Source organism: Hemicordylus capensis, chromosome 6 (assembly GCF_027244095.1).
Source record: "Hemicordylus capensis ecotype Gifberg chromosome 6, rHemCap1.1.pri, whole genome shotgun sequence".
Classification (NCBI taxonomy): Eukaryota; Metazoa; Chordata; class Lepidosauria; order Squamata; family Cordylidae; genus Hemicordylus; species Hemicordylus capensis.
In genome coordinates, this window is record NC_069662.1 from 50,486,506 (window position 1) to 50,511,033 (window position 24,528).

The 24,528-nt window shown below is 43.2% G+C and overlaps 1 protein-coding gene across 1 annotated transcript; it reads left to right on the top strand.

Moving 5' to 3' along the window:
* Positions 1-1,408: 1,408 nt before the first annotated feature.
* Positions 1,409-24,024, top strand: CNP (2',3'-cyclic nucleotide 3' phosphodiesterase). Its single transcript, XM_053264992.1, has 4 exons — positions 1,409-1,561; positions 13,157-13,826; positions 16,410-16,552; positions 17,559-24,024. The coding sequence occupies exons 1-4, from the start codon at positions 1,559-1,561 to the stop codon at positions 18,009-18,011; spliced, it is 1,269 nt and encodes a 422-aa protein (XP_053120967.1). The 5' UTR covers positions 1,409-1,558; the 3' UTR covers positions 18,012-24,024.
* Positions 24,025-24,528: the final 504 nt, after the last annotated feature.

Genomic DNA, 24,528 nt, shown 5'->3' on the forward strand with positions numbered 1-24,528 from the left:
TCATGGCTGAATGGGGATTTGAACTCGGGTCTCCCCAGTCCTAGTCCAGCACTCTTAACCACTACACCATGCTGGCTCTCACATGGGCATGACTGCATGTCTGTTGAGATTCCAGCACTGGTGCATGCCTGGGTACATATCTATTTCTTGACAGTGACCTACTTCCTCAGTGTGAACAGGGCAAACACTTGTGTGGGCATTCATATATAGGAAATGCAGGGGTGGGGACTGAATGTGTGGTGTGTTCCCCCCACCCCCTGTTTACACTATCATGTTTGCAACCTCCCCAAGTATAGTGGTGTGGATTTGGCAAGCCAGATAGCTACAACTGGCTGATAAGTTCCAATATTTGGTACAGAATCTATATAGATTGATAGAAAAATAGATATTATGTTATGTACAGCAAGATGAGCAAAGACAGACTCGGAACTGGAAAAGACTGATAGGACCATCTAGTCTTACCAACCATCTTCCCAAAGACAGGAGCATCTGGCCTTAGGGGCCCCTCACAGATCGCCCTGTGCCATCCAGACCATAATGTGTAGCTTGCGGGAAAACAAGATGGTATTTTAAGGTGTTTTTTGAGTCAACAGCTCTAGACAATTCAAGCAAACAAGTTGTTATATAACCGTAAAAGAAACCAAATAATTTCTCCATCACTACCCAGCTGATCTTGGGATGGAAAGCGGGGAATTTCTTCCTATATACCCTCCACGCAGAGGGGTAACGAGGCTGGAGTGGGCCCAGAGACAAAATTTTAAAATGGGCCCCTTGCTGATACACACACACTCACTTCACATGTGACTTGCCTCTGGGGGGCCCCTCGAGGCGTGGGGGGGCCCCAGGCAGCCGCCTCCCCTTGCCTAATGGTAGTTGCGCCCCTGCCTCTACGCCAGGCCTGCTCAACTTCGGCCCTCCTGCAGATGTTGGCCTACAACTCCCATAATCCCTGGCTATTGGCTACAGTGGCTGGGAATTATGGGAGTTGTAGTCCAAAAACAGCTGGGGGGCCTAAATTGAGCAGGCCTGCTCTACGCCTAAGATTGCTTACAAAACACTTATCTTATCTTGACAGTTTTAAAAAGGGTAGTGTTACAAAGCATACACATGAGCAGAAGGTTATTAGTATTATCTTTCCGGTTTACACATCGTTGGGGAAAGCAAAACACAGGTTTCCCCCTGGGAAGAAAAAGCTGTACACCTCCCCCCCACGCACCCCCCGCTTTTTGGAACGGGTCAATAAAACGCAGGCGCAGTACCGCTTGCGACCTCTAGATGGCAGCCGCGTTCTTGCTGACATCTCTCCCGCTCCTGGCGGCATATGCGCGCAGTGAAGCTTCCCGCCTTGCCTTACGACCGTCTGTTGTGCCAGGCAGGGACGAAGGGGGGCGTGGTTTCTCCTCCCGCCCTCTCCCCCTCCGGGCATATGAAAAGCGAAGGCAAGCGGGCTCCGTCTTGCTAAACGCAGACGCAGACATAAGCGAGCCTGGCTGTGGTCTTGCACCTACCAGAGGCGTTGATTCTGCTGCGTCCGCCTCCTCCGGTCGGTGGCGCTGCCATGGTGAGTGTGGGACGGTGATCATGGGGAGGGGAGCAGGTGGGTTTTGTGTTTCGTGACAATTGTAGGAAACGGGGGCAAAAGAGTGGACTAGTTGGCAAACAATATATGGGCGGGGAAGGTGTGCGTGCGTGTGTGGAGGGGCCGTGGGATGCAGGAGGAAGGAGAATCGTAGGCGAATGCCTTGGGACGCGGCTGTTAGTGTGGAGGGCAGGTTCTTCGTGTGGGGTGGGGGCATCCTTTATATTTTGGAGCGGGCTGGTGGATTGGGGCAACAGAGGGGATTGTCGCCCTCCATTCTGTTTCTTGAACCCTTTAAAGCAGCTGAAGGATACTTCACAGCAGGTGAAAGTTCTCCCTATTGCCTGTTGAACAGCTGCCTGCAGGGTACAAACTCTGTCAGGAAAACGAAGGTGTGTGTCTATAGGTTATCTGATAGGCAGGGCCGTCCTTCCCCCTTAGTTGCCCCGGAGGGAGGAATAGCGTGCAAACAAGGGAGGGGTGAGGAGCCCTTCCTTGGCTGTGTGAGAGCTGGTCTTGTGGTAGCAAGCATGACTTGTCCCCTTAGCTAAGCAGGGTCTGCCGTGCTTGCCTATCAATGGGAGACTAGAAGTGCGAGCACTGCAAGATATTCCGCTCAGGGGATGGAGTCACTCTGGGAAGAGCAGAAGGTTCCAAGTTCCCTCCCTGGCTTCTCCAAGATAGGGCTGAGGGAGATTCCTGCCTGCAGCCTTGGAGAAGCTGCTGCCAGTCTGTGAAGACAATACTGAGCTAGACAGACTAATGGTCTGACTCAGTATATGGCAGTTTCCTATGTTCCTAGGATGCGACTTCATGTGGACAGCCATCGTGGCCGAAACCCACTTATTGCAATTACACCTGTTGCATAGGTACAGGGTGGCGATGCTCTAGGGCAGCAGGACCAAAAGTTGCAGCCTTTATACCCGTGTTTTTCCAGCTGCCTCCACGAGGCAGGTATAACCCTAGCTTTAGGAGAAAGGAGAGGTGGGAGACTTTGGGCCTTGGGCAGAAGGTTAAGGAGCCTCATGGAAGATAACTTGCAAGGGAGAGGTCTGTAAACACAGAAAGCCTAGAATCCAACAGGGCGAGGTCTTGGTAGAACCTCCCCTACTTTTTGGCAGATGGGTTTGATAACTCCACTTATGTATGCAGCTCATTCCTATCTTGCCTCTCCCCTTTGGAGACAAGATTTTTGGCCTGGGTGGGGCATTTGGCTGCTTTTCCAAGGATGTGACTGACACACAGGCAAATACAACATTAACCATTGGCTCTAGTAGGAGACTGTGGTAGCTACACAAGTACATTGCTCTTTTCCTAGTAAAACAACTTTGGTTGGAGTATGCAAACCTGTCAGTTTTGTGTGATATTACTGATACATGCTTAGGAAAGCATGGTGAAAAGTTGCTGTCTGCTCATAGAGTCCTCCATCAACCTAGAAAAGATAATTTTCATGATGTGTCTAATCCAGGGCTGGGCAACTTCAGTCCTCCTGCTGCTCTTGGACTACAACTCCCATCATCCCAGCCACAGTGGCTAATAGTTGGGGATAATGGGAGTTGTAGTCCAACAGCTGGAGGACTGAAGTTGTGTGGCCCTGGTACAGTATACTATTGCTTCACAGCTGGGGGAATTCCAGGTCACAACTTGTGCTCTTTGAGAGGGCAACATGCCCATTTTTTTTAGATTTGAAACAGAAGGCTTGGAAATGCATCTTGTGTTTCCCCATACAATAAGAATTTTTGTAGAAATGCATTAATGTGTGTTCTGAAGTCTGCATGGAGAAAGAGGAGGGAGACCACCTTTACACCTCTCAAAAATTAGGATTTTTGCCTATTACCAGCTGTATTATTATTATTATTATTATTATTATTATTATTATTTATTTTTACATTTATATCCTGCTCTTCCTCCATGGAGCCCAGAGCGGTGTATTACATACTTAAGTTTCTCTTTCACAACAACCCTGTGAAGTAGGTTAGGCTGAGAGAGAAGTGACTGGCCCAGAGCCACCAAGCAAGAATCATGGCTGAATGGGGATCTGAACTCGGGTCTCCCCGGTCCTAGTCCAGCATTCTAACCACTACACCACGCTGACTCTTGGACCAACACTTGGACCAACTTGCCGCATTCCTCCTTCATACGCTACAACAAATAGAGTACTCAGCAAAGCATGCCATTCAGCACTGTGCATTTGCTTGTCAGCATCGGGAAGAGGCAGAGTACTGCAGTTGCTGCAAACCCACCCCCCCTTAAGTGAAACCTGGTGGAACAAAGATTTTGAGCTGTGCTCAGTCAGTCCTGTCGAGCTGCTTATGTAATCTAGACAGAAGTAAAGCAGAGAATCGAAACTTAGGCTCATTTGCAAGGGAGAGCACCAAACTTGCTTCTGTGGCTTTCTTTTTCAAATGTTTCAGATCCATTTGTTGCTTAGAAGGCAGTTGTAAAGCCCCTCCTCTATTACCTGCTTCGTTTTCACATTTGTGGATGCTAATGCTACGCAGTAGTTCACACACAGACAAGAGAGAAGGCTTGGTAAGCTTATTTGTTTCCTAAGAGACAACAGCCTCTTATCCATGATTCTAGAGTACATGCTTCCAACTGTGTGGCTGCTAAGAGGCTGAGCTATGAATTGGAAAGTCCCTCGATCGAATTTGACGTCTACCTTAAAATCATTAGGTAGTCTTGGGCAAGCCACTGCCTTCCATCTGCTATATGGGGATAATAATACTTAACTAATTTTACAGCGTTGTTGTAGGGATTGCAGCAAGATAATTCATGTGAAGCACGTTTAACATTTATTAGCACTATACAAATGCTAAGATTATTATTGCTCCAGAATCAATAACTTTTACTCCCCTCCAGTTCTCATGAGAAAACATTTCTCCTTGATTGGGCTCTAGACTGACACAGAAAATTTGTCCTTACTGGCTCCAATGATTAGTTGGCTTCTTATAGCTTGAGGCACTCTGATTTTTAACACTCTTGTATTACATCCTAAAACATTTAGAGTGTAGAAGATGAAAAATTCTGTCCTTAGGGGAGGTAAACCCCTTCGTTGCTAAGGGAGACATCGTTTTGAGTGTGCATCTTAACCTGAAGAAGTTAAGACCAGAACAGTGACACATGCAAGAGGCAGGCAGCCGCCTCTGAGGGCAGATTATTCTGGCACAATATTTAGTGGAGCAGCTAAATTGGAAAAATAAGCTGAATCCTGCACGTTGGCTCACAACCATGGGATTTAGCCCAAATATTGTCAGGTATGTATGGTTTTAGAACATATATTGGGAGTCCTTGAATGCTTCTGGAGGATTATTGGAATGAAGCAAACCCAGAGCAGTGACTTCTGCAGATGTGTAACAGGCAGCCTTCTGAAGAAAAGCAATTCTGCTGTGTCTATATTAGGAATGATGGAATACTCCGGTCACACTTGAGATACTGGTGCATACAGAGATACTGCAGAGTGGACTGGAAAGTCAGAATAGCAAACTGCCCAGAAGACACATCAGCCATTCTCTTGCGGTACCCCACTTGGGAACTTCTGATTTAATGGTATCTGTTACATTCTTTTTTTAGGAATAAGTGTTGGCCGGGGTTACTCCAGTCTTGCAGAAATGTCCACATAAGCTTTTAGCCCACCAAAGGTTTCATTAGCTAGTTTGCCCAAACACATACCTAAAACATTTGTGGCACACTTTAATGGAATTTTTTCATCAAATTCCAGCCAAGAAAGGCACCCCCCCCTTTATATAGCCTATTAGCCTATCTGAGGAAGGGGAATTTATTTCCCCCCACACCCTATTTTTCCCATGGGGGGGGCGGGGAAGTGTAGTAATCATAGCAATATTGATTGGGAATCAAAGTCACAATAAACAATATCAAGTAAATGAGACACACATTTTTTTGGGAGGGACCACCAAAATAGACATCAGTCCCTTTCAAAGAAAATCCCATTGAAATTAATGTGCCTTGAGCTGGTTGTACTCAAAACCTATTAATTTCAATGGGATTTTCTCCAAAAGGGATGATGATTCCAATGGGAATTAAATGCAGCAAATGTTCTGTAGGTTGGGGATTAGAAAATAACTGCACCAAACACACAAGCAGTATCAGTATCAATATTTTATATTTTCAACTAGCAAAATGCCCATCACTTTGAGTGGTGGGGAGGGTGGTAGATGGTAGATACACAAGACTCTGCATGTCCCCTTTCAGTTTTACCTAAAAACCTATTTTGATTGCAGCCTTATAAGAATTCAACATATCGGCAAATGAGATTGTAAAGCAATCTTATTCTATATCCCACACTGCTAGTGAATGGTTTAATTGTGAAATTCAGTCTTTATTCATTGTTCCAAAAACTGATGCATAGCCAATGTTCCAAGTGTAGGAACAGTCATGTGCATGGAGTCAATAATAGTAAATTGATGATCACAGATATGACAACTTAAGGTTTATCTGATGGTAAATCCACACAGGGCCGGTGCTAGGGATTCTGGCACCCCTCTGCAACCTATAAATTGCCCCCCCCTCAGTATTAATGGCAGTCTCCCGCCGACTTTCCCCAAACTCCTTTACAAACGGTTCACACGATGCTACTATTTTTCCTTCAAATCAAATGCTGTAATAAGAAAATTGCAGTGAATGGGGTGAATGCATAGTCGGAATAAAAACAAGTACTGAGCAGTAAATACTTAGCATCATAAGAACAGGCGGTCATAGTCTAAGGGTTAATGTGATCAAAGCAAACTAATTCAGTTATTCATTTTATTAGAAAAAAGAGAGGTTTTACAAAAGCTAACATTAAAACGAGAAAGCTATCCAGTAAAGATGCCCTCAGTAGTAAGACTGAGAAGGAAACTGTTGAAGCTGAAAAGGCCTTGTCTGCAGCAAAGGACATGGACCAATGGGCACTTGACAGTCAGTTTATGGGGGTGAGACCTTGGCACATGCTGTAAAACAGTTCAAATATTTCATAAAGGAAACAAACTTTAAGAATAACCCAACACTGATCATAGAGTGGGGATGGGTGGGAGGGGGAGCTGACCAGTGTTCCCTATAAGAGAGTTTCCCAGATGTTGACTACAACTCCCACAATTCCCAGCTGCAGTGGCTTTTGCTTGGGGATTATGGGAGTTGTAGTCAACAACATCTGGGAATCCCTGTTAGAGTGAACACTGGAGCGGACCCCTCCCTCCCCAAACAGCTTCTTCCCAGCTGCTTTTCTCTCAAAGGAGGGTTACTTCTGGAGTCCATGGGCAGAAAGGCAACTGGGGCAAAACAGTTTTGGAGGTAAAATGTGGGCATGAGAAGGGTACAGTTCCCTCTGCCCTGTCTGTTCATGCTGTGTTTTAGATGCTCCCCCCTGTATATGAATTTGCTGGCAACATAACACTTGCACACAAATATGCTGTCCTGATGTCTAGTTTGCTCCATTTTAAGCTAGCCTAGCCTTAGTAGGTTTTTGAGGGGTGGGGTGGATAGTTAGCATTAGTTCCATCGCGACTGTTGTATGTTATGGTGGCACACCATCTTCACCATTCTTGAGAGTGCCAAAACTACGGGTGCTATCTTCTTTTCGCCCCTTCTCCCTCCCTTTTGGACAAAGTGCTACCTATATATTCTGGCTGCTAAAAATGTTTGATCCTGATGAAGGTTGGAACAGTTCAGAGGCAGTATACCTAAATGCCACTTTTGTATGTGTGTGGTGATAAATTGTAGATAAAATGAATAACATTTGTAGTTGAATCCCACAAATTTCCAACTGTTCTTTTACTTCTCTTTTGCAAGCACATTAATTTAAATTTTTTTAACATATATTTTGGGGAGATCTCAGGGGTGGGGCCATTTATACAAAACAAGTGTCAGTTCTGCATATATATATATATATATATATATATATATATATATATATATATAATATATATTCATTCATTCTGCTATTAATAAGAAAACTCATAAATACAGCCTGCAATCTAAAAGTATACATATACAAAATGCCACAAATAAGCAGCAGATGGTGGAACAACGGCTTTGTGTGAACGGCAGTCATGAAAAAATATTGGGAAGAAAAAGGGTTGGGATTGGGAACTCCCAACATAGGGAGCGCCTTGATCATTTTAGATGCCCTTTTCAGACTTCTAAAACATTTCTTTAAAAATGGTACAGCCAAAGCTTCACAGTATTTTCCATATGGCTATACTATGCATTTATATGATAGCATAATCATGCATTCTGTTTTATTTTCAGTCCGTTTCCTAACAATACACTGATTTTACATGTTCACTTTTGTGACACAGTAAGCTCACATTTTCAGTGAAGTTTCCATAACGCATTTTTATAGAAATCCTCTCTCAGCCCTCTTTCATTCCCTACAAGCTATAATGAAGGGAAGACAGGGGTGTGTGTGTGTGTGGCGGGGTGGGTGGGTTGTGTGGACATTTTTACCTCTCCAGCCAGCAGCAATTTTGTACGCTGAAGGCAGTCACTGAGTCACAGTTCAGCACCACTATTTTTATTGCATGCACAGTCCTCGTCCTCAATCTGCTCCCTAGCCTCCCTGACCATCCACTCCTTCCCACCCACAAATCCTGCATTGCCTGCCCAGCTGGCTCCTGCGTGAAGCACTGCACAGGCGTGCGCTGCCTGCTGTGGCTGGGCAGTGGGCGGGAGAGTGGGAGAAAAGGAATTGGAGGAGCGGGGCGGGTGCACGCATACACGCCCCCACCCAGGTGGCTGCTGATCAGGGGCCTGTCCAGAGAGGGAGGGAGTGAGCGAGGAGAAGAGCAGCTAGCAGGGCACATGTGAGTGGCGAGCCAAGGACAGGCGAGGCAACGATGGGGAAAAGGCGGCGCGGGGGGGGGGGGGAATGGGAGCAGTATGTGTCCTCCCAATGTCAGCACCCCCTGCAATGTGGTCCTCGCTTATCTTGTTGCACTGGCCCTGAATCCACACTGTGGGGGGGGGCACACAAATAATAATCATACCAGCTATGTTTAAAACTACCAAGCTTATAAATATTGTATTTGTATCCAACGTGCATGTAAAGTTAAAAATACAGGTGGTACTAAGCCTTGCTTAAGGGATACCCCTTATATTGCAAAGTTTCAGGGCAATAAACTAGATTTATAAGTAATTTTATAGCTCTTTCGGTGTGCATGAAACTTGGCAAATAATGAAGAAAAAAGTCTCTGCCCTGAGGGGCTCGTGGTTGATTTATTTTATTCATTAACAATCTGTTCACCTAGAGAGCCAGCGTGGTGTAGTGGTTAGAGTGCTGGACTAGGACCGGGGAGACCCGAGTTCAAATCCCCATTCAGCCCTAAAACTACTAGCTGGGTGACTCTGGGCCAGTCACTTCTCTCTCAGCCTAGCCTACTTCACAGGGTTGTTGTGAAAGAGAAACTTAAGTATGTAGTACACCGCTCTTGGAGGAAGAGCGGGATATAAATGTAATAATAATAGTAGTAATAATAATAATAATTATTATTATTATTATTAATAGTGAGCTGTGGTGAATAAGAATCTCTTCCAGGTGATCAGGTAGGAAAACTTCCTTGAGGGCTGCTGGAGGCACACTGATTGATCATTTGAAAAGGCCTGCAGATTGATAATGTGAACACTATCCTATTGATAACTGACAAAGTGGGAAACTATCCTGGAACAACTTGTAAGAACACCAACTTTCTATTCAAAGAAAATATCTCTTTGTATGTTCATATTTTATGATCTCCAGCAAAAACCCCAGAGACTTTTCAGGAGGTTGTCTTTTCCAAAAGCTTTGGAGCATTTGGGCTCCTGGTTTCTTTTTCTTTATTTTGCTGCTGTTGTGTGCAATCCTAATCCTGTGGAGTAATTTATGACCACTTGACAGCTTCATTGATTACTGAAACCTTTAATTGCATAAGGCATCCTGAGCAACCACACCACCTGTAATGGGCATACATGAATGCCCTGAAACATATGAGATTTTTAGCCCCAAGGAATGCAAACATGTATTGTGGCCCACCAGTTTGCTTGACAAACCAAAACATGGAGTACAGACTTTGGGAGGGTTGATTTACATGGCCAGTGACAAGATGGAGCAGAATTCAGAGCCTCTAATTACCTTGAGATTCTGTGCCTCACCTTTTGAATTTAAGCTTAAATTCACTCCAATGTGACTGATTTATTGGGGTAGAGATGCTCTCAGGATAACTTACTGTGTTAAACTAGTTCAGAACGGGAAATGGAGAGAAAGGATTATATATGGAGTAGCTGTAGAGCTCAGCTGTTCATGATCCTGCTGTATTACAGAGGGCTTTTAGTAGCAGACTCCAATTAATTTGGATGTATGGCTGTTTTAATGTGTCAATTATAATGTATTCAGTAGTATGTAATACTATGTTGCATTTTAATTAGAAAATTGCAAAAATAAAATTTTAATGAAAATTAAAATGGAATTTTAATTAGAAAAGTGGTTTTAGAAATTTTAAAATTAAAGTGAAAATTGGTGCTTCTCAGTACTTCTGATTTGGAATGCAGGTCCTTATCAGAAGGTATTGATCTGGTTGGTATAACTTTGATTCAGTGCAAAATGTATTGGGCATCAGAGCACTACTCTCTATTTCATTTTAATGCCAGTTTCTCATAAGTTATGGAAATAGTTGAAATACCTAATGTGAGTGGCGGGGAGGAGATTGAGTTTAACTGTTCAGCCTGCCTTACTATATTCCCCCCCCCCTTGCATTGCTTGTTTACGTGGGGGAGGGAAGGTGGTGAAGGGGCCTGTTTTGTGTAGAATGGGACAAATTGTTCCACTGGAAAATCATCCAAGTTCTCCTCTTAAGAGAGGCTTGTGTGGTACCATTGTCTGTGTCTCCTCCCACCCGTTTTCACACAAGCATTTATTATTTCAGTTCCACTGCAAAACAATTGATGCTCACAGTGGTGTGCCCCCCCATTATCATTCTTTTGTTTTGTCTTCTGTTTTTTTAAAAAAGCCATTGTTAACTTCTGTTCCCCAGGCAGCTGTTTTGTCAAAATACTGCAATAGCACTCAGATTCCCTTGTCTTAGCTAAACACAGACAGCATCTTCCCTGTGCCTTGTAACCAGGCATATCCGGAAACTGGTAGGAGTATTCAAGTTGCTCTTGGACAGGCAGGTGTTAACCTGCCAATAAGCGGAATAACCAGCTGCTCCCTTTAAACACCGCCCCCTCATATCTGGGAGAGATACAGTTAAATATCTTAAGATGCAATCCCACCCTCTTCATAAGGTTTTCTCAAGCTAACTTTGCTTTCATGTTGCAGCTGTATATAGGGTCACTGTCAATAACCATCAGGCCCAAATAGCTTGACTCTCCATCGCCTCTCATCTTTCATGATCCGGCAAGAGCTCTCCATTCAGTCATAACCACAATGGAGCCCTAATTTGTCTTCTGCCCTCCTCTTTAGGATCTCTTCACACTTGAAAGAACCTCCCTTACTCTCTAGCTAAAATTTCTTCATTGCCTTGCACCTGCACCAGAGTCAAACTCCTAAACATAAAACTGCAATTGGCTCAAAATGAATGGTTCAATAATAATGTATTCAGCTAGCAATTGTGTGGTCAGTTTTATTTTCCTGGATTCTTTTTTACTTCTTAAAATCTAACTTTAAAAAAAAAACACCTGTTTTAAAAATATATGTAGTTATCAGTGGGCAACAGCCAAGTCCCCTTGAAATTAATGTGATGTAAATAGTCATGACTCTCTAATTTGAATGTTGCCCACTGCACTCATTTTGTACAGCTACATTGCAAGCAAAATGGTTTCATACTACATAAAGTGTATTCAAACCAGTTTTTAAAAATATCAATAAAACTGAACTGGAAGCAACCCCCAAATTGTAATGGTTAAACTTCCTGCACAAAAGTTCTGTTAACCATCAAACTAGAAAGCCAACTCCTCTCACTTCCTCTGTTGTGGGTTGTATACACTTTCTCTGTCACATGTTTGCTGTCTCAGCAGCTATAGATGAAGTCAAGGCTTTCAGCCTTAGTTTTCATAGTATAGCTATCTGTCTCAGTACCTGGGGCAGAAAACTGCTGCCCACACAAAAGGGTTTTGAAATGGCACATCTTTGGCAACAGTGGATGCTTGCAGGTGCAGAAAGCTTGAATTGCTTGTGGTGTGTGCATGTGTGGGGGTGAGAAGGGGGAGCGGAAGAGGTTAACATCAACTCTAAAAACCCATGCTGGATCTTCAGCTTAAGTACCAGAGAAGCTGAAGAAGTTAATGGTGCAAGAAGGGGTTGATGGAAATATTTGGGGAGGCATGGGGAGGCTCTGAGAAAAGGGGTATTCTTCCAAAGCAAACTCCCCAAATTGAGATTTTCTTTGAGGGCTTGTTTTCCTGCTTATGGTCCCTAAATGCTTAGCTAGGTCTAGAACCTTTGGCATCTTTCCCAGCTGGGATGTTTAAAGGATCTTGTCTCCAGTAGGGTTTTGAACTAAAGGGCCTAAGATTGATTTTGCTCCTCTTGCTGCAACAAGCAGGTAAGACACATCATCCACCTTTGTTAACTAGGAGAAAGTGCAAATAGAGCAGCTGAAAAGTGGATGGTGTCCAGCATCTGATATGTACAGTATGTGTATGGGACCAACAGATGATCTTGCTTCTGCTTGTTGGATGGTTTAAAAAAACAAAAACAACAACAACCCCAAACAAAATACCTTCATGCCGACTGAAGCAAAATATCAAGCTCTCTTTCTGGCTTCTAGCCTCTTTGTCATTTTAGATTTCAGTGGGTGCAGAACCCAGCAATTACATAATTATTCAAAATGGTTACCTTTAAAAAAATATTACAGGAAACAGAACATGTTAAGACTTGATAGCCAGGAAACACAGTAGAAACGATGATAGCAGATTTATGGGAGCCAAGAAGGAAGCAGAAGTGATAGTGTAAACAAAAGTAGGAAGGAACAAGGATCCTACCCAATCTTCCTTCCTTCCATTCTATTGCCTGAAAGGACACAAACTAGTCCAGGGTTGAGTTATGTGTATCTTATCCATGAAAATTTTTTGTTACATAATGATTAATGCCGTCTTATTAGTAAACTCAGTTTTCAATAATATATTGAAAGTAATTTTTTTGCAATGTAGTATTATTGCTGGGCTGGGTATATACTTGAGGAGAGAAGGCAGAATTACACAAGGTTTTTTGTTCTTTTTCCAGGAAGAGACAGAAAGAATGCTTTCTAAAGCGTTATATATTAGTAAAATTGAATACACAGATGTATTTGTTGCAAGAGGTTTTGTAAGTCCCAATAAATGTGTTACCTCTAAAGGTGCTACAGGGGACACTGTTTCTGCTGCAGCAGACTAACACGGCTGCTGCTTCTGGAATGCACTGAGTTCTTATTTGACATAATAGCACCATTTAAAGCCATCACTAGGCCATTTATGCCCATCTGAATAGCCAACAGCAACAATAACCAACCCCCCTCCAATTTGGATTGGAAACAGTAGCCTATTATTAAGGGCCAAAAGATGGTATCTCTCTGTGGAATGTTCCAGCAGAACCACACAACTATTTTTCTTTCTCCTTCCTGATTTCAGAACAAAGGCTTCGCCCGGAAGAGCCACACATTCCTGCCTAAGATATTTAAGAAAATGTCTTCCCAGCCGAAGGAGCGTCCTGAAAGCTTGCAGTTCCCCTTCCTGGATGATGAAGAAACTATCACCACAGTCCGGGAATCGAAAACTTTTTTTATCCTCCGGGGTCTGCCAGGTAGCGGCAAGTCCACCTTGGCACAAGCCATCCAAGACAAGTATAAAGATGCTTGCAGAGTCATCTCTGCTGACATCTACAAAATCTCACCAGCTATCAGGAGTGCAATTCCTGAAGACTACGGCAAGATGGATGAGGATATAAGCGACTATTGTAAGCGTGACATCAGCGTGGTTGTGATGGACGACACCCACCATGAACGGGAGCGGCTAGAGCAGCTCTTCGACATTGCTGATAAGTATCGCTACAAAGTCATTCTTGTAGAGCCCAAAACGCCATGGAAAATGGATTGCTTGCAGCTTAAGGACAAGAATCAGTGGAAACTTTCAGCAGACGAGCTGAAGAAGCTGAAGCCCAGCTTAGAAAAGGACTTCCTTCCCTTGTATTATGGATGGTTTTTGAGCAAAAAGAGCTCTGAGAACTTGCGGAAGACCGGGCAGGCGTTTTTGGATGAGCTTGCCAGCGTCAAAGCCTTCAAAAAGGAGTCCAATAAGCACTGTGGGTCCCCCAAAACTTTTATTTATTTAAAACCTGTCACCTACTAACCAGCAAGAGTCCTCTCATACTGCTTAACACATGGAGAGTGATTTCTGGCTAGATCTATATATAGGGATTATTTTGGCTGGAGATTTGCAACAAACACACCAAACATGGCATCCTGAAAGTATTGGTACTCTCTTTAGATCAAGATACTAGTTTTAATGGTAGTTGAAAAATCTCCTTGTCATTCCTTTGTCACCCACTGCCTTGTTGTTCCAAAGCATTTGCAAGTCTCAGCTGTGAAAGCAGAATGAATTATACAAAACTAAGATTTAATTGATCAGTTTGACTGCAGAGTATGTTAAGGTGGGTTTTGATCTAGGACACATGGAATGCTGGGCATCTTCCCAAGATGTTCCTTTTGTGGTAAGGTAAAACCTGAACCAGAGATGCTTGTTTTCCCTACAGGGGCTGTGTTATGAATCCTGACCCCTGAATGCCTACTATGATGTGATCTCCTGGTTCCTGTTGCGCTGGTTCCCCAATAGCAGCCCCCTCCCCCGCCCACCCATCAGGTCTGTGACCCAATGGGATATTCTCTCCACCCCGACACCTTTATCAGCCTTATAGTGCCTACCAGGATCTCTTTGCATTCCTTTTGGGGTTTTTTGAGAGCCCCAAGTCCTGACTTGTAGTTGCTGCCTACAAATCACCTTTGTATTTGGGCCCAATGAACAGCCACAATCCTGTCTGTCTCCCCCCCCAATGACAACTACCAGGATAACCGTTGTATAGATAACTGTTTCCAACCAGTTATCTAAGCAGAGGATCTCAAACTCACTCTTGTATCTAAAAATGTAGTGAGAACAGGCGCTTACAAGACTGAAACAAGTTTAGATGCACTATGAATAACTGGCATCAATTTTATTTTGCAGCATTTAACTTAAGCTACTTTTAGCACAGGATAGTCACCCCTCTGCCCCATTGTGCGGGAGGTAGGCTCCCCTTAACCACCTAAACACCACACCCACCACCAGCTTGAAACATGCAGTTGTGTGATGCCAGGAAAAGAGAGCCCCTCCATTTGGGGTTGCAGGGACAAAAATGCCTTTTTAGGCATACTGCGAAGGCTATCCCTGTAGAACAAGAACCATCTCTGGGCTGTCTGAAGTCCTGTTTCTTCTGCTGTTCTGCGATAGCACACTTTTGCAGAATGGAATTCTTAGCTGCGGAGTGCCTGATGTCAGGACTTCCACAGCTCATCCTAATAGTGCAGTTAGCCCACTTCACCCTTTTTGGAGTTGAGGCTTCTGTAGTGGTCAGAGTGCTGGACTAGGACCGGAGAGACCCGAGTTCAAATCCCCATTCAGCAATGAGACTTGCTGGGTAACTCTGGGCCAGTCACTTCTCTCTCAGCCTAACCTGCTTCACAGGGTTGTTGTGAGGAGAAACTCAGGTATGTAGTACACCGCTCTGGGCTCCTTGGAGGAAGAGCGCGATATAAAATGTAATAAATAAATAAATAAATAAATAAAATAAAGCAAAGCCAGCTTGGTAACACAAGACTAACCCAAACAAATTTAGACTAATATTTGTCAAGCTCAGCTCCAGCCATCCTTGCAGTTAGGAAGCTCTTCCCAATCTGAGTTTTAAAAAAAATTCAGCAGTGTTTTCTAAATTCCAAATGTTGCACACTGTGCTGACATAGGCAAATATATTGGGACCAAAATAGGAAAGCAGAAACAAAGACATAAAAAGCTCCAAGCTAGTTTGGATGATATCCCTTAAGAGATCTGTTGGGTTGTGATTTGAATTCTTAGTTTCAGATCCTTTAACATGAATGGTGTGGTGCCCCTTAAGAGAACACCATGCACAGAGAAGGAAAGCAGCTGTTCACACTGCACAGCATCTTTGGGGGAAGGCCCTAGGCAAAAGCTGCAACAGGATATTAAGGGAGATATGTGGCTGCCACAGCAGCCCTACAAGTGCCTAGTACTACAAAATGTATGATTTGACAGCAGCAGCCTGTGAATTTCCCTGCCCCTGCAAGCAGCGAAAACGGCATGCCTTTTTGCTAGACTTTGGGGGCAGTGGGAACATGACTGGGCAGGCTCCTGTTCACATCTACTTTTGAGTCTAAAATGCTCATCCGTGCAGGAATGGCACGATGCTAACAGAGCTCCACAGACTGACCTGCACGTAGTCCTTAAAGGCCACTTGCTAGAAGAAGAAGAAAATGCTCAAGGGGCCACTGAACCTACCTTTAGCCTAACATTGGGCCAGATGACTGCTACATTGGAGTCAAACTCCTTAAATTATACAAATATAATCACTTTCAAATGTCAAGTCTTTATCATTTGGTGCAGAAGTTAGCTTATGAATTCACCCCCTCAGATTGGTCTGTGAAAACTTTGTAAATGAGGGGAAAGAAGAATCTCCCCCCCCCCGCCCCCGGTCTGTATTTGAGATGTTGGCTATTTTCCAGGTTTACACTAATCCTCCCTACTGCACTATAAAAGAGTAAAGGTTTGTTTGGGTGGGATGGAGAAGGTATGTGGGGAGAGACTGAGAGACATTCATTCCATTTCCCTTTGTTTGCAGTTGGGCAAGCCAGCGAAGACCCCAAAATGAAATTTGACTTGACTGGCTTCTTTGTGAAAAGGCCACCAGGGGTCTTGCACTGTACAACAAAATTCACGGACTTTGGGAAGGCCCCAGGCTCAGATGACTATGCACAGCAGGAGGTGAGAGATCTTTTCCTTCTTCCAATCTGGGCAGGAGCATGATCCTGCTAGAGGTGCTTTTCAAGTCCAACTTCTCCCTCCTGCTAGTTCCTGTCCTCTTCCCTTTTAAAATGGAATGGACCTTTTCTCCTTAGGAATCCATATTCAGGCCTATACACTTTCTACAAAAATGGAAAAAACCCTACATTTGGCCTCAAGAAAATCCAAAGCTATGTGCAGAATATGCAAATCAATGTAAATATCTATGATCAGTTCAAAATTTCTTTTAAAACCGGAGTTCTGAGTTTTTTCCTTAACTATGTTTTTTAAATCAGGAGAGGCACCTGTTAATTTCTGTTACAAGTATCAAAAAAGTAGTCATCTCTGGAGGCCAGAAGGGAAAGACAAATAACCATCCACTGTGCACGGAAGCCTCCCTCTTATTCCCTACATTTGCCAAACATTTCTGAATATGTTCAGATGCATCTCCACAACCATACGTAAATGCTTTACTTTAAGTCAAGCATGTGTGTTTGCTGGTTTTGAGTAGGAATTTCCTCTAAGCAACTAGGCAGAACACTTTTGTAAGCCATTGATGTGCCCCAAATTATTACCATTAAGGATGTATAAGGCCAGTTAAAGAAAAATTGTGAGCAAATACCTTGTGGAATTATTTACAAGGCTGCCTTGAATAAGAAAAACCAAGATCTATTGGGAAATGATAAATTTTCAGGATCCTGAGAGAGGCACTGAAATGTTTCAATTATGTGGAAGTAATTTAAAAGTAACCATATCAGTTAAAGCCCTGTTTAGGCATTATACAGTCAAGGCTGGCCAGTGTTTGAAATTGTGGGGAGAAACTCTCCCCAGGGTTCAGGGTGTCTCTTTTAAAGACAAGTACATGGCTAGCTAGTGTGTTCCTGTTGGCTCTTCCTCCTTGCGTTCAGGTTGAATATTGAATAGGGTTTAAGATAGACTAATATTGTCAATATACTGACTGTCTTAACAGGGATAATTTCTTCCCCAGGTTGTGAAGTCCTCTTATGGGAAGGCTTTCTTCCTGACCATCTCCGCTCTTTTCATCACACCAAGAACCGCTGGTGCTCGTGTGGAACTGAGTGAGCAACAGATGCTTCTGTGGCCAAGTGATGTGGATGTGATCCAGCCAGGAGGCACCCTCCCAAAAGGCAGCCGGGCTCACGTCACTCTGGGCTGCGCCAGTGGGATAGAAGCTGTCCAAACTGGCATTGACCTCCTTGAATTTGTCAAACTGGAAAAGGCAGGGAACAAAGGCGAGGAAGTTGGGGAGATCGGTGGCGGGAAGCTTTTGTCCTATGGGAATGGCATGTGGATGCTTCTGCTCTCCAAAAAGATTGAGGTGAGGGCCATCTTCAGTGGGTACTATGGAAAGGGGAAACTAGTGCCAACTCAAGGTAGCCATAAGCGGGGATCACCATTTAATGCCTGCATCATCATCTAAGGTCCCTTATTGCCGCCACCTTTCCTTTATGGTAAAGTAATGAATAACCTTTTATAAGAAACCCAAACATATACAAAATATTGTCTTCCCACTAAAGCCAGCCCTCATTAAACTTTAGCACAGCAAGTCCCTTGAAAGAGGGACACCCCACCCCTCAATTCTTCAGGAAATAAACCAGAGGTCTGGGTGCCTTAGTGGGGATGCTGGCACATGTTTATATATATAAATTGTTTAATGCAACTAAACACTTGGATTTCTAAGCTTCTGAGGGTGTTTTTTTAAATCTTCTTCCCAGGAGTATCATTACTGCTAGTGCTCACATTTTATAAATCCACTCAATATTGCAATCTTAGGCTTGCAACAGAATGTGGTGGTATGGCCTCCATTGCTATTGGTCGAGTTAATTCTCTTTTTAGTATTCCCCCCTGTAAAGTAAACCAGTATTTCAGGCAAAAGACTAGGCTAGAACTCTCCTCCATGCTGTGCTAGTTTTCTTTCCAAGATGGAGTAACCACAAGTGGTATAGCCCACTTCTAGCCTGAAGTGGAGCAGTCTATTCCACCACTTTAGGACTCCTGCCATACTGAACACATGCAGCTGCCCTAGACCAAGTCAGCTCATTGGCCCACCTCACTCAGTATTGTCTAGACTGATTGGCAGAGGCTCTTTAAGGTTCCAGACAGGTCTTTCCTAGCCCTACCTGGAGATTGCTAGGAATTCTTTTCAACTGAGCTACACCCCCTCCTCATCCTGTTGCTTGTGTAGACTTGGCTCCAGTCACACTTGGATCACACAGCACTAACCCACGTTCTGTACAACACATTGCAAAATTAACAAGGTCAAAAGTTCAAATGTGGGTTGAGGTTCAAATTCCAGCTCAGCCACAGACTAACTGGGTAGACTCATGGCAGTTCTCCTGTTACTTCATCTTTGAAAAGGGACTCTTAGTTTAAAAAGCCAGACTTTTCTCAGGTCAGGTAATCCTACTACAGTACTCTACCTTACTTGGTGGTTGGGAAGGGGAATGAGATATTAGCCTACTTAGACTCTGGGGGACATAAATCTTAACCCCAAAAGTATTTAATAATATATAGAACAATTAGTGGGGAGAGCTTGAAACACACAAGTTCTCACGTTTTAATTGGATGGATACAGTGGTGGGTTCCTTCCCATCTCACTACTAGTATTCCTTCCTCTCAGTCAATTGAGTGCAAGGCTTGGGTAATCCCTCCACTCTCCAGTTTCCTTTTAAGCCTTTAAAGCAAATGCTAGCCTATTACAAGGATTGGTAATACAAGGAGTATTTGGCCCACCAGAGTTCTGTCTGGTGGGTCAAAGGACAAGTGACGATCTTACATGAATGGGAAACTGTCACTCTTCCTAAACTAGAAGCACCTGCAACTCATACGCCTGCTAGTCTACCATATGTTGGTATTAGGCAGTGAGGTTGCCTTGGTATGTTTCAGACACCCAAAGCTGACCAAACTGTCAAGCCTGCAAGAGGTTCATGGCGTAGTAAGAGATTGTCTATCTCTGGCACACATTTCCCAGTGTGCTCTGTTCCCTACACAAAACTACAAAGGCTAGAAACTTGCTCTTATTGAGAGACCCACAGTGCTCAAGCTATAGGCAACAGCAAAGAGCTGGGGAGCAAGATTATATGGCGACATCTGAAGAAGAAAAGCCTACTTAGCAATAGATTGGCTCAAAGTTGCTTGTGAGACAGTTTTACTATCATCAAAATTGCCACATGCTGACTAGGCTCTAGTAATCTGTAAATTGGGAATGTTGCACACCAGTTCCAGCAAATTGGCTAAGACTGTTCAGTTGAGGGAAAGTGCCTTTCTGTCCTGCCCTTGCCAAGAACTCACTTGAGAGATCCATATGCCAATGTCTTAGATGAGAACTTTCTTCTATATATGTAATTTTTATTCTTAAATACTGAAGGATACTGCCTTATATCGTGCCCCGGAAAGGAGATCAAATGAGGCTTTGGAGCGCCTTGCTGTGAATGAAAAGTTACAGAAAACATTTTGAAAATGGGAAAGTGAAACAAGGTTTGCTTTTGGCTACTCTGCTCCATATGCACCAACACCTTCAGACTTGTAGACAGGGAGGCAGGCTATCTTAAAGCCAGACTGCCCAACCAGGGAGTTATTTGCATATGGCTTCATGCTGCAGAATAAATGTTGAGCAAAGTGACTTCGAAGTACACTCGCCGCATTGAGGGGAGCAGCCCCTCCCCTCTGCTCTCGGGTTTGCTTTTGATGCAAGTCCACATGTTTTCCTTCTAACCAGTGGGGGGGGGGAGAGGGAGAGAGTACTGAAGAGCTACATCTGCATTTGTAAAGAGTATCCTTATGCTAATGATTCTACATCTGTGCCTCTTCCTATTTACTCCTATGTTTTCAAAAAAAGTTGCTTAAAACTAGCATTTTAAAAAGCCAGAAATACCTCAAGATAAGCTAGAATTTGCAAGACAAAGCCCAACTTGTGTGTGGAATGGGTCCAAGGATTGGGGGGGTGGGGGTGTAAGTCTGGCTGGTGTGTGAACACACACTCTCCTGAAGGAGATTTGAGACAGAAGCCCTGTCTGTAAAGCCTTTAGGGAAAGTTTAGTTTTGTTCACTCTCTCGCTTTAGCAGGCCGAAAATCTCCTCCTCTTACCATTCCAGTTCTTTCCAATTTAATGTAAAGCTAACTAGAATATCTGTTTTCAATTTGTAGTTAAAGCAGTGGTGTTTTGGGGTGGTGTATTTATTTTTTTACCCTTGAGTTTACTCCTTGCAAGCCCCCTTGCAAGTTTACTCAGTTTTCCAGAAGCCCAATAAAACTGAAAAATTTACAAGTTGCATTTTTATGAATATTGCCTTCTAATATTTGAGTGATGCAGTACGTGCAGCCAAGTAATTGTCTGAGCTGCAAATCATTCCCTGAGCAGCTGAACATTCTATGCCATCATGGCAGTTCAGCCAATCAACCTCGGAGGCTTTGCAGCCACAAGTGCAATACAATGCAGACTTGTTAAAAGCTTGCAACATGATCATCATATGCATGTTTACTTGGAAGTATGCCCCACCTGAATCCAGTGGACTGGTTTAAGGGGACTGCAGCTCAATGGAAGCGCATCTGCTTGGCATACAGAAGGTCCCAGCTTCAATCCCTGGCACCTCGAGGAATGGCTGGGAAATACTTCTGCCTGAAACCCTGGAGTGCTGCTGCCAGTCACGGTAGACAATAATGAGCTGGAAGAACCGTAGTCTAACTTGGATTAAAAAAAAACCTTATAGGCAGCTTCTTGTGTATGTTTACTAGAAGTGGTTTTGGATCACAGCCTTTTATTTTAATTCTTACTGCAAGCCATTTTAGGTATTCTCCAGATGGAAAGCAGGGTAAAAATCCCCAGTTAAATAAATATGAACAAAACCCATCTCCTGAAAGCTTGAACTTCATAAAGGAGCTGCAACATATTCCAGAGCCAAAATGACACCCTGCTCCTTGAAAGCCATTGTCTCAAACCACACAACTTAATTATTAGAGACACCACATGAGCCAACATGTAGTGGTTGAAGCGCTGGACTAGGACCAGGGAGACCTGGGTGCAAATCCCCCTTCAGCCATGAAACTTGCTGGGTGACTCTGGGCCAGTCACTTCTCTCTCAGCCTAACCTACTTCACAACTTCCTGTTGTGAGGAGAAACCTAAGTATGCAGTACAAAAAAGCCCCACTCATCACAGTGGGATTTGCTTTATAGTAAACATGCATAGGATTATATTATTAGTCCATTCACAACTGCAGAATAATACAATGGTCCATTAGTTCTCCATGCAATTCAGTTCCTTCCAACATTGTCTGAAATGTCAAAGATAAGCAGTAAACACCAGAACTAATGGTTGGCATATGCCATCATATGCACAGTAAATGGCACTTTTGAAAAAGGTGTCTGTAATTTTTTGTTAGTGAAGAAAAAAAATCAGAAGTATTTCAGAGGATATGATTGTCCTTTGAGCTTTTCATAGTGCTTTGACCATTTTAGACACAGAGCTTTATCATCTTACAAGGTTGTTTTAAGAACTACAGAGATAATGTATGTGAAGCATTTGGAACATCCTTAAGAGTGCTATACAAGATTAAGAAATAGTGTTTTAAATCAATAGTATTCTGAATTCATCCACATCAGGAATGCACACATACAGGTGGCCCTTGTTATCCACGGGGGTTCTGTTCTCGCCTACAACCATGGATAACGAGATCTTGAGGCAATGGGAATTGGGGGGTCGGTTGCTTGGGGGCAAAAAAGCAGGGAGGCAGAAATGAGTGAAATAATGTACTGTGCCATGGTCGCCAGCAGTGCCCACCCCCCTTCTGTTTTCCTGCAAGAAGTCACTGGGAAAATCCCCCCCCCCGGAAGAGCCACAAAATAGTGGCCGGAAATGACCTCAGAGTTCGTTTCCGGCCACGCAGGAACTGCGAATAGGCAAATTTTCCAGCATTTTTGTATCTGTGAATAATGAGGTCAGATCTCCATTGCCTGACTGTGGATACCCAAAACTACGGGTGCTGGAGCTGCAGATAATGAGGGCCACCTGTACCAAGAGAGAGACTAATGGATGTTTGTTTAAAAACTTCAGTTCTCTTAAGTACATGAAGAACCCAGTAAAAAAAATAAATGCAGAGTTGTCTATGGATTCTTCAGTTACTGATTAAACATAGAAAATTTACAATTTTTTTTATATATGCCTTTTGACTTTATAGTAGTAACTCATCCTGGTATATAGTATGCCTAGTTTTGTCTAAACATATTCTAAAAGAAAAAGGCATGACCCATCTAAAGCTACGCATTTACATGTACCATTTATATTAATTGGTAAGATTCAAACATGTGCTTAATGTCAGCTGGATCATGCCCAGAATCTGGTGATGGTACAATGTTTTGGATATACAACTGAATAGCTTAAACTCCCAGTTACCTTGCTGCAAATAAAGATTTCTGTTTGTTTCTGTGTGATAACATCCGGGCAACTTCTTATTTCATGCATTAATTCTGAGCAGAAGTAATACAACTAAGCTTGGTAGTCATGGTCACAAATATTGCAAATTTCAGTTTCCCCCAGAATGTCTCTCTCTTCCCCCAGCCTGTCATAAAAATGTCTATAAATTAGGCATGTACAGTTTAACAAATTGATTACTTACTTGAAGTATTCCAGCCATAGCAGTATTCACATGCGACATGTCTCCAGCACGTCCAAAAGTACTCAGCCTTGAATGGGTTTCCCCCCTTTTATTCCCTGTTGTAAAGTTGTGTAATGCACAATCTAGGGATGTAAACGACTCCAACTCCTGAGCTGATTTATTCATGAGAAGTGTTACAAGATCAGGGGTCTCCTCCAGTCCTCCATGATATTGTCATACAACCTCACTAAACATGACCCTTGATGTGGAAATGATCTCCTAGATAAACAGTAAGAACATGGAAGCAAGACATGTCCTAAATAACCCTTACAGACTTATTTACTCCTTTGTTCATGTGAACGCGTCCCTAGTCAACTAGTAGTTGACTGCAGTTATGTTTAAAGGGAAGGTATGGACTAAATTCATACTTCAAATGGTAGTCTAAAATTCTAATGCATTATTTAAAGCTAGATGGTTGGGTTTGCTTTTGTTCAAAGTCTAATTCTCTGGAATGTTAGTTACACAAGGGGAAGATGATCATGCTAACAATGTCACTCAAGAACATATGCCAGTTTTATCAGAATTTTTTGTGCATAATATTTGTGCCAGATCTTATGATGTCCCTTAATGGTTGTCTAATGGTCAAATCTCTGTTAATATATCTGCCTTGAAGTACAGTCAAAGCCTCTTTTTACCCATATGGAAGTATATTTCTCTCAATGGTTCTGACTGGCATTGTAACTTTGGTTTGTTTTTTTAAAAATGATTTAACTCTTGATTCAGGGCTAAATAGCAGCTTATAGCAACTGTATATTGAAATAAATCCATTATTAATATACAGATATGTTTGCTGTGTTTTGATACTTGAATGAGGCCGCTTGACACACACACACACAAAAACATTGCTCAAGCAATTGTCGGTGAATTTTCAAATTACACACAGAAAGGGTGGGCATCTTCACTTTCCTCCTTTTAAAGCCTACCAATAAAACTCTTTAACTGGGCACACAAGTTGGTGATGGCAAAGATACTGCCACCTGGGAAAGGACTGCACATGTGGCCAACTCCTTGAAGAATGAATGAATCTGAAACATCCTGGAAAGTATCTTTATGATTCTGGAAGCTGCTTGCATGTAGTATTCACACAAGACAGAGAGTGTCTCTCTCTAGGGGGGAAATAGGAATAACTGGTGCTTAGCATGCTTTGGATTTTATTGCAGGAACCTTCAATCCTATGCCCACTTATCTGGAAGTAAGCTCCACTGAATTCAATGTGACTGGCTCAACTGGGGAGGAGGGAACTTCCCCCTTCCTCCCCTCTGACACCCATACTTATTTTGAACT